This window comes from Solanum pennellii, chromosome 9, assembly GCF_001406875.1.
Source record: "Solanum pennellii chromosome 9, SPENNV200".
Lineage (NCBI taxonomy): Eukaryota > Viridiplantae > Streptophyta > Magnoliopsida > Solanales > Solanaceae > Solanum > Solanum pennellii.
This window is the reverse complement of record NC_028645.1, coordinates 61697384-61708875: the sequence shown is the minus strand read 5'-3', so window position 1 is coordinate 61708875 and position 11492 is coordinate 61697384. Positions and strand designations below refer to the sequence as shown.

General features: G+C 29.1%; 1 protein-coding gene and 1 long non-coding RNA gene across 2 annotated transcripts in view; both read left to right on the top strand.

The window, feature by feature from the left end:
• The first annotated feature begins 2529 nt into the window (after positions 1-2529).
• Positions 2530-6446, top strand: LOC114073892. The gene is made up of 3 exons (XR_003574523.1): positions 2530-2785; positions 2883-3000; positions 6005-6446. It is a non-coding gene; the product is annotated as an uncharacterized LOC114073892 (long non-coding RNA).
• A 372-nt stretch (positions 6447-6818) lies between these two features.
• LOC107030867 (homeobox-leucine zipper protein HDG11-like) overlaps positions 6819-11492 on the top strand; it is a 6475-nt gene continuing 1801 nt past the window's right edge. The window contains exons 1-4 of the mRNA XM_027911900.1: positions 6819-6923; positions 7026-7235; positions 8848-9031; positions 10057-10325. Coding sequence (XP_027767701.1) covers positions 6840-6923; positions 7026-7235; positions 8848-9031; positions 10057-10325 — 747 coding nt within the window. The 5' untranslated portion in view covers positions 6819-6839. The remainder of the gene's footprint in view (positions 6924-7025; positions 7236-8847; positions 9032-10056; positions 10326-11492) is intronic.

Below are 11492 nucleotides of genomic sequence, written 5' to 3'. Positions count from 1 at the left end.
AAATTCTATGACCAAGCGATAGAATGAATATAAAAAACTAACCTTCATTAAATAGGATGCAATGCGACTTTTATATTTAGCAATAAAAGTTGTGTGCATAAATATCTATATGTTTTTCAGTGGTGTATTTTTGTATAGCCGCAATTAATAATATATCTATTAACAAGAGTTATATGGTTGTTGTGTCGGTTATCCATGTCCATAAACTTGTTCCAAACATCATCAAGAAACTTTGGAGTCTCACTCTCATCTAGATTGTGGTGTCCATTTCTTTTGCGCTTCTGTACTGCAGATTCCTTCTCAGATTTGAAGATTCTCCTTTTCTTTTCTATAACTCCAACCTTCAATTTAATAAGAATTTTTTCTAAAAATAATGTAATTGCCATGATGCCTTTGCAAGAGGTTATAGTTACTTGTAATAACTTACTATTAACTCGATTACTACATTGGTTTATGGTTGAACATCTACTTTAAAGTTTTCTAAATCTTTGAAGATGTCTCTTCTTACATCCCCAATAAATCAACACATACTACGTTTTCTCTCATGGAAGTAAAAATGCAATTAAAGATAAATTTCCTAAATTTTCATATAGGAATTACACTTTAAGGAAATAAAAAATAATATTACCAAATAAGTGATAATTAAAATCAACAAAACCACTTTTGATAGTTTTTGAAATATACAAAACAAATGATACGTTAATCATTTTTGTTGAAAGACCGGAGAAAAGGAAAAAATAAGAGCAACTAAATTCTAATTCGATTGCTAATGACCATCACAAAATCTCAATTGTAATGAATGACAAAAAAAAATATTAAATGTTGAAGGTTCATCTAAAACCTTCATTCTAAACTGTAAATGTTGTTAGAAAAATTGATGAATGTGAGTGTACTTTAGATAAGTAGCCAGACTGAATATTCAAATAAAAGGAAAACAATTATAACAGAACTTACCTTACCGTTTCACATCTTCCGTTTTGACGGTTTCTCCTTTCACCTTTCCATCCATGTAGCATGTCATAATATTTGCTATTAAGTCCCTATGAACCACTTGTATTTTCTTTCATTCTATTATTTGAGTACATAATGAAAAATTAATATAGACGGGCCTCTCCATTTACTGAACAACCGATTTACAACGTTTACTATAATAATCATATTTTTTTTAACAGATTTTTCATGTTATGGTATATTATACATCTTTTTTCATTAATATTTCACCATATAATAATAAAATAGTCAAACTAATGATACTCTTGTAGAAATATATTACAACTGTCTTTTCAAATAATGTCTTAGTAATAAAATGTACTAACCTTTTTTAGTTTAATAGTATAAAGGTTTGTTACACCTTCAGACGGTACAATTACAAAGTCAACCAAAGATTTTCAATGGCTTTGGTAGTAACTAGACTTCTCTTCTTCCTAGCCAATCTCTGGGGGTACTATGATGTTTCAACATCATTCTTTAAATAAGAAAATATGTAAAGTTTAAATATTAAAAATGAAAAAAATATTATAGCTATGTTATTGTAAAATATTTAAATGTATCATTTTTTAAAAGTAGAAACAAAAAATCAAGGTTACATCTACCGAAGTAATGGAGAAAGATTTTTGCTTAACGACAAACTAAGAATTGAAATGGTAGAATTGCTATAAAGTTCAAGTGTTTCCATATTTTATTCTTTTTACACATAATTTTTCATTTTCATGTTAAATAAAATATACCAGACATCTCCTCTTTACTTTCAAAATTATGTTTCGGAAATGTAAATAATTTTTCAATACAAATCATCAAATTCGCAAAAAAGATCGGAAAGGCATGGACAATACCACAAACATTCTATGGAACAAATTCAAAGACTTGATGCGTAAGATCAACTTTTTTTAAAAAAAAAAATATTTTGATCCTTCAGATATATCTGATCAATTTTTTTGTTTGTTCAAAGAGATGATGTTATTTTCTTAAACTGCGTCAGTACTAAAATTAAATTTCATTAGTGATAGAATATTTGATTTTCTTTTTTTATGTATTTTTTGTGCATCAATTGATATTTATTTATTTTTATTGATTTTTCTTTTGGTTTTATTTTGGTTCCCCACATGTCCACTACATCTAATAAAAGATTTGTACTTCTGATTTCACATTTCCTGTTTTTTTGTTGAGTTGCTAAATGGTTTGAAATAATTTATTTTGATGGTTAATCTGTTATATATACATCATTATAAATGAACTGGTTTATTCATTATGACTTTAGCATAAGAAGATGAGTTCGTGAAAGTTCAATGTTTTTCTAATTTTTGCACCAAAAACACAAACAATCTATTTCTCGTTATGTTTGATACCCCTTTTTATGTATGACTAATTTAACTTTGTGTTGAGAAATTTCATTTTAGGGCCCAACTAATCTAGATCACATAAAAAATCTATCTTTTGGGACCGACTAATCTAGATTTGCATTGAAAAATCACACTTTAGGATCTGCTTAGTTCAGATTTGCATCACAAAGTCTCACTTTGGGGGGGGGGGCTACACCTCTCCCAATCAATGGGGACAACTCTTGTCCCATGACTCAACACGAGGCTTCTAGTTAAGGATAAAAGAGTACTTACTACTCCTAAATCTTTAGTGAGTATCTGGTAGTTGATCTAGGGCCCGACAAATTCAAATTCAAGTGAGGAATCAAGTCCCATTTTAGGGTTAAACGTTCCTTACCAAAGTTTTAGTTCCAATGCTTGAACTTAAGAACTAATTAATGATGGAGAAATACTTGTCAATCCACCATGTATTTATGACATTTTTTTTTGTTATTTTCATTTTTTGGTTTATTTTTTTAAAAAAATGATCAATAATATTTTCTCTTCATGAATTTTTGAATGAAGATTCTTCAAGAAATGCCCGCATCCAGATGAGGATCAACAAAAACAATTGGGTAGGGAAGCAAGGCTTGACCATAAACAGGTCAAGTTTTGGTTCCAAAACAGAAGGGCTCAAGCAAAGGTAATTTTGATTATTTAATTCTATTATACATTGTCAATTGTACTTAATTGATTGGATATTGTTGTTGTTGTTGTTGTTGTTGTTGTTGTTGTTGTTGTTTACGCACAACAAAAAATTAATATATTTTTTTCATTTAAATTTTCAAAAATCTAGAAAAAGTAATGACAAAAGTTGAATCAATTTAATGGAAAGTAGTGATCTATTGGTAAATTGTTTCTCTATATTTGTTTAAGTTGTTAGAATGTGTGAATAAATAAGATAATTTATTTCTCTTAATAATCAAGTTATTTACTTCCACTATCACCCACCCCCGGGCCGCGTATAATAAATTACATTATAGATTATTTCACTTTTCAATTTCTATATAGTTTTCCTAAATCACTAATTTGATTTTCCATGTTCAATTAATCAATAGATTTGAAAGTATGTTCTCTCATTAATATATGAACTTTATTAAAGAAATTTCTTTTCATTTAAATTATTTTCATTATCTAACATCTAAGTCAATTAAGTTGTTGCTTAATAAAATCAATAATACAATCATTTTAAATAATTCAAAGTGCATGAACTCCCTCGCAAGTTCAATAATTAGCAAGGAATTACAAAATGGACAAAAAATTGAATTCCTTCTAGGTTTTGAGAATTTAAAGTCAGAAAAATTTGGTTTTGCCACTCAAAACTAATGATTTCCTTTTCAAGATTATTTGATGAATGAAGGAAATCTTGAAATATTAAATGGACCAATTGAATGAAGTCCAGGCTAGTTAAAATAGTTTATATAAATAAATGAGCGGATGAATAAATTATTTGGGCTGGGTTGGGCTTAAAATAGACCACAACCCAATTTTTCAACTTCTATCAAAAAATTATTTTTCTCGTTAATTGTTCAATTACCAAACAATTTTATTTCCTTAACATGACTATATTTATCACATCTATAATAAGAGTATGGTCTTTGATAGGAGATTTCATAGAGCTAGTGAAGATTCTCAAAAAGGGAAATATAAGTTGTATCCAGGAAACCAAATGAGAAGAATAGAAGGCATGTGATATGGACAAGTATAAGTTGTGCTACTCGAAAGGTGTAACGATTTGGAATAAAGGAGGCATCTTAGCGGATTGTGAGCTTAGGGAGGGAGTGATTGAGGTAGAGATGATCAATGATAGGATGATGATGATTAAGTTAGTAATTGGAGGGTCCAGTTTGAACATTGTTGGTGCTTACGCTCTGCAAATTGTCTTGGACAAGGAGGACTAGAAGATTTTTTGGGAGGATTTGGACGAGGTGGGTGGAGGTGTTTCAAATACAAAGAAGTTATTCATAGAAGGATATTTCAATGGTCACATCGAGTCTACTGCAATGTGGTGTAGTGATTAGTATGGAGGTTTCAGTTTCAGGGACAAGAATGTTGAGTCTCACTTATGGATTTTTCAAGAGCTTTTGGGTTGGTGGTAGTCAATTTGAGTTTCTTGAAGGAGGGGGAGAACTTGGTCACCTTCCATAGCACGGTAGATAAAACTCATATAGACTATTTGCTTCTTAGGAAGGAACATAAAGTTCTTTATAAAGACTGTTGGTTATCCCGAGTGAGAATTTAACGACCTAATACTAACTCAATCTGTTGGATTTTTTAATTTAAAGGAGAGGAAGAAGAGGATAATAGGTAACAAACCGAGGATAAAATGGTGAAGCTTGAATTTTGTCAGTACTCTGGATATCATAGAGAAGTTTTTAGTTGTGGGAGCTATGGGTAGTAGTAGTGATTCAGATAATATGTGGTTCAGAACTACTTAAATTTAGGCAAGTTGAGCAAACTAAATTTTCATGGATTAATTTTTTCACCTATGTAAAAATTCTTTAAAATATATTTCTTATACGAGGAAGAATGTGTATGTGGTTCAAATTAGAATGGAATTTTGAACTTTTAAGCAAAGATGGATGGAAAAAATATTTTTCAAGCATTATAAAAAGTCTAAGTAGCATTTTTTGTCCTTCAATTATTATAATATTCTAATTTTGATACAAGTAATATCTTGCTCAATACATAAAATTTTCAATTTATTGGAATGTGCACTATTGATCCTTTATTTGTGAAGTAAAAATTTAAAATAATAATTATTTGTACAATTATTTAGTTACCTATATGTTATATTAAGTTTGTATTGTTATTCGATATGTGATTAATTTTTGTTATATATATTTCATTAGACTAAATTGAGACATCCATTAACAATGCTCTTGGAAAATAAAAAGAAAGATTTCTTTGTGAATATAAGGCAATGAAAGAGGCAATGAAGAATATTATGTGTCCAAAAAATGTGATGGACTTCCAATTGGAAAAGAAGAAAGAGAACGTAATTTAGAAAATATGAAAACGGAAAATCAATGGTTGACAGAACAAGTAATTAAACCTTCTATTTATACTATTTATTTTATTTTTTATGTTAATTTTTCTCTTTATCCTGAAAAGAATTACTTATATATAACAAAGACGAGGCAAATTCATGGTTTGAACTTGATGGATTAATCCAGAATTTAAGGTATTAGAACATAACTTATAATAAAAAATGAAGGAGTCAGATCAAATAAATATTATCTCTGGATCAATAATTTTATAAATACAACAATTAATCTTTTGAATCCTACTACCAAGGGTTGTGATAGTATGGATAAGATTCATCTATCCCTAACAAAGGGTCTTAGGGATAGATGAGCTCAAACCTTGTTAGGGTTGTGATAGTATGTTAAACAAAGTGATTCTCTTTTTATTGAGATTTACACTAGTGTTAAATGTGTTAAATTATATCTTAGATTGGTTTCCGCCCCGTGCATATGAGTTGCACCTCCCTTGACAAGAGAGATAATCTTGATCTCACAATCAATTAATTGATTGAAAGAATTTAAATTATATACACTAATAGCAAATTATACACTTCTCAAATATGTTTATTTAGATACGTACCTATTATTTTAAGTAAATTAACTTAAATTTTATTTTTTCAGGATGAAAAAGTATCAAATCTCATCTCACATGTTTTTGGAAGACCTTTTGTGATGGATTCAAATTTGGCACAACAAATATCAACTCTTGGATCATCTTCAAATTCATCTGATGGAAGTTTGTTGAACCAAGACATATGTGGCTCTCCCATTAGATATCCTCCTCTTCGTAAAGAAAACAATTATAATAACAATAATATTCATGCACATTCAATGATTTCTCCATCACCACAAGAACATGATGAATGTAATCATGATAGTAGGCAGCAAACAATTATGTTTGAGACTGTTGTTGCTTGTATGAATGAAATGGTTGAACTTTGGAAGATGAATGATCCATTTTGGGTAGATTGATCAAGTGATAGGCGGTGTTTTATTCATCGTGAGATTTATGGAAGAAAATTTTCAAATCAAGTTCTACCTCCCCAAACATCAACAGGTCGAATTGAATTATCAAAGGATTGTGGAATTGTGTCAATGACTGNATATATGTATATATATATATATATACGATGTGGAAACTTACTACTTCTCATGTGGAAACATACCATGCCAATATCATGGATTTCAAACTTGAGAAAGTGAGAGATCTAAGAAACTGTCATGATATTTTTAAATCTAACTCAATGTCATGAATTCCAAAACATGGCTATTTCTCAATAGGTTGATACCATTTCACTTTTAAATTTTCTCCCATACAATATTGATTAAGATGAGTTTATATGGAGTGATGAACATGGACAATCAGTACTTATTTTTAGACATAGTTGTCATTCTTATTGTTAAAGAATCATTCATATGCTTAAAAGAAATTGTTTTTTATATGTAGGTCAAATGGATGAACTTGTTTCCTACTATAGTCACAAAAGCTAAGACTATTGAAGTTCTTGATTCTGGTATTTGGGGAGGCTCTATGCAATTGGTAAAATATTAATCCATCTTTTAAATTTTTTCCCTAGAAATTAAATCAATATTGAAATTGACTCATAAAATGATCAATTTTTTTTTTGTTTCTTGAATTCAGATGTATGAAAAGTTGCATATTTTATCTCCCCTAGTAGAAGCTAGAGAATTTTTCTTCATACGTTGTTGTAGACAACTTGATGCAACATCATGGATCATGGTGGATATTTCATATGATATATTCAACGACATTCAGAGTGGTGTACCTTCTTATTCTTGGAAGTTCCCATCTGGTTGTGCAATTCAAGATATGGGCAACGGCCAAAGTAAGGTAAGAATCATATCCTCTCTCTATATCAATATTTATATAATAGGAAAATTATGCGCATTAAGCTCCCTCTATACACGTGGTCCATATTACTGGGGTCAATTGTATGTAGTCTTATCATGCATTTGTTCTTGAAATTTATTTTATTTTTTAATCACAAGGATTTTCATGTACTAACAAATCCTTACATAGAAACACCCATAACAGCTTCTCTTCTAACCACCTAACTTCCTACTCATACATAAAATAAATCAAGAAACTAATCTATTACAAAGTAAATGCTACTCTAAGGATACTTATATAGTGTTTGTAGAATAGATTTCCATCTTACCTTGTGTTGTCCTCTTAGATGAATATGCAGTACAATCTCTCTAAAGACCTTATCAGCATATAGTCTTACTCGATAGAAGCTAATCTTGTTTCTTTCTCTCTAAATGATATATTCATTCCTCACAAAAACACTAGTCTTGATTCAGTCGTGAATACTTCTTTGGATTTCTATCCAGTTGCACATTCTTTGTCATATTGTCTTTGTCACTTGGCAATCAAAACAAATAGGTTCAAAGGTTTCCTTTCTGTTACTACAGAACACATATTCAGATGACACCTGAATACAAAACTTTTCAAGTCTTTCAACAATTGCTAATTTTTTCTGCACAGCTAGCCACAAAATGAATTTGAATCTTGGATGTACTCCTCGTTGCAAAGTAATACTATTCCATTCTACTCTTGGAAAAGTAGGCATGATATAGTTATTCATATTCTTGGTAGAAAACTTCCCTCCTTTTTGTGCCTTTGCAAAGTCCATCATCAACTCACCCTGCCCATCTTGCCTTGGGATTATCATATCTCTTGTACTCAAAGTCTTTCGCACTACCAATAAAGCAGCAGTAGGTAATGTGACAGTTTCAACCCCCCTATTGTTTATGAAATAAGCATGCACCCATTGGATACATAGAGAGTCTTTCTTTCTAGCTAAATTTCACAGTGGTTTGAGTATTGCGGCCTTATTCTACAAGTCAAATGGGTAACATACATATCACTATTTATATGTAGCTTATTTTCAAAGGGTATATTAAATAGGTACAAATTTACTCGTACTTATGCCTCTTTCATGATGTCTATTGTTTCTAATATTATAAAAGAGTCAAACTATCTTTATTCTCGATTTATCTAATTTTGGGTCGTCATGTTATGTTGTTAATTTATTCTCCAAATGATCAGCTTTCGGACTTGCATAGGGGGCTATTTAAGTTTCTTCATATTGTTTTAGAAAATAATCTTTCCATTTGTGTATAACCTTGGAAAATCCCACACAACATGATAAGTTTTATTTTAGGATTTAGTTAGATTCAATAACTATCCTTTTAACATGCTATTAGAGTTGTTAGTCTTCATTTTTATGTTGAACTCCGGCCTATACACTGTTGTTCATGTCCCAGACGTTTGAATCAAAAGAGCGAGGATTATTTTTTCTCCTCATATGGTCCTTTTCAATTCTTGCCTTATGACATCCATTGCTAAAAAACACAAATTTCAAGCACGCTTTCCTCATTATTTTCCAACTAAGTTAATTATTTTTATTCTTGTTTCTTGATTATTTTTACTCTTGCAGGTTACTTGGGTGGAACATGTTCAAGTATATGAAAAATATCAGGTTAATCATATCTTTAGAGATTTGTTGTGTGATAGTGAAGCATACGGAGCTAAAAGATGGATTGTTACACTTCAAAGGATGTGTGAGAGATTTAATTTTCAAATGGGTTCAACATACCCTAACAGGCATGATTTCAAAGGAGGTTTGATTTTATATTCCCTTTATTTATTAACTACTTTTTTGAATTTTAATTTATAAGGTGAGAAAAGAATCAATTGTAAATTTTTCATCAATTCAAGGCAGCTTTACTTAAAAACCTAAAAATCTTGAAGGGGTTCCAGATCCATCTCTTTTCTTTGTTTATACGTTTGATATATGACCTTTTAAAAATTTTTAATCCTTGAGGTATATATATAATACGTACTTTAAACACGTTCGACCAGTGAATTTTTTTTGTTTTAATGGGCTCGGAAAATTATAACTCTTTTAATTACGTAAGTCATTTTTATTTACAATTTTCACAATTTTTAATTTGAAACATCTCCTTTTTAAACTTTTCATATTTCCTTAAGGGGTGTGTTTGGTATGATTTAAACCATTAAAAAATTGTTTATTATTTGATGTTTATTGATTGGTCAAGAAAATAATTTATAGAGAAAATAAATTCCAATCAAAGGAGCAGGAAAAATGACCATTTCTCTCATTTTCCATGTAAAGTCATTTTTCTTTACAATCATCTCAACTTTGAGTATTATATCAATGCTTTAATGACACTCAAATATTATTATTACCTTTAACATGTAGAAATATCATCAAAATACTTTCCAATATGTTAATATTTTTTATCAATCTTCAATAGAAGTTTATTTTTTATAGAAAATATATTTAGTAATTTCAAAAAAAAATATGAAAATAAAAATAGATTTCCTAAAAAAAATTATTTTCCAAAAAACAAAAAAGACACACTTATCTTGTTTCTTTATTAATATTGTTATGATTACTTTCCTAATATTTTATTTCTACTTTTTAGTATTACATGTTGTCTCCTTTATATCCTTATGTATTTGCTTTTCATATCTGAATTTGGATATACTTTACTTGATTGAGGATCTATCAAAAACAATCCCTCTAGCTTCTCAAGATATGACCACCCTTTGCAGACGTCATTTGTGAAATTATACTAGATATATATGTTATTGTAATATTTAAATTTCATTTTACTTTCAGTGTTTCATGATCCAGAAGGGCTAAAAAATACGATACAAGTATCTCAAAGGATGGTTAAGAGTTTTTTTGAAATTCTAAGCATGACAGACAACCGTGGAGATTTTTCAATCTCACCAAAATTAAGGCGTGGAGATAGGATTTCAATTAGAAAAAATGAAGAAATTATCCAACCAAAAGGCTTTATTGCCATTGCCACTACTTCTCTATGGCTTCCTCTTTCATTCCAAGATGTCTTCAGTTTCTTCAACGATAACAAGACAAGAAATCATGTATGTGTCAAACCTCTTTATAATAATGTCAATTGTTTAGAAATTTCTTTTTGTTTTTATAGCGAAATGTTAATAAAGAGAACATAATAATATAACATAAAATTTATGTTGTTTCCGAATAAAACTTTGATTCTACATTGAATTGGCCGAGGGTATTTCAAAAATAGTCTCTCTTCGTTAAAGATATAAGGGTAAGATTTTTGTATATTCTACCCTCTACAGGCTCCACATTGTGCGATTACAAATAATATGTTGTTGTTAAAGTGTATAATAGGTGAAATATTGTTATAGGGAATAATTGTCATAAAAAGGAATGATCGTATATATCTTTGCATTGATATTCAATTCTTAATGCAATGACCCAAACATCTAAGAAAAGAAGTAATTTTTACATTTTCCATCCTTGTATATCTTGTTAACCGAATGACCCCTAAAAATACCCATATAGAAATTTACTATTCAATTCATGTATAGATTTTTGTGTAAAACTCTCAATTATTTCAATAAATATCATAATGTTAACATTAAAATATAATGAGTTCAGTGTTAAGAATTTTTTAAAACAATTAGTTTAAGTCCGAAATTTGATTGATTTGTTAATATTATGTTCCCTGGTTACTGGAGTGTGCATATGTCAGCTCGGTTCGTTTGACGTATTATAGGTTCTGTTTATTGGTTTTTAAATATGCTAAACAAAAATCAAACCAATAAGATATTTTTAATCGATTTTGGTCCTTAAAAGTTCAATTTTCAGTTTAACCAATAATAAATGATTTTAAAATATATGACTTTTCTCCAATAATTTGATGCGATAAAATAATAATGTGATTGTACAAATACTGATAAAATAGAAACAATAATAACTAACATAAAAATATTATACAAGTGTTACACATAGAGTAATTAAGAGGACTAAGATTCTTATTTTAGATTTAGACGTTTTATATAATGTGAAATTATGAACTCAAAATCACTATGAAGTGTGAATAGAAGGCTAAAGGGCAAAAATAATAAGTAGTGTATTAGGATTAATATATAATATTTAAGTATGGTAAAGTTGTAAATTACTATAGTGTTGATGAGTTAATAGTTTACCTAATAACCCAATATTTAAAAAATAAATAACAAACTAGTAACCCGATAATTCTTTATATATATATATATATA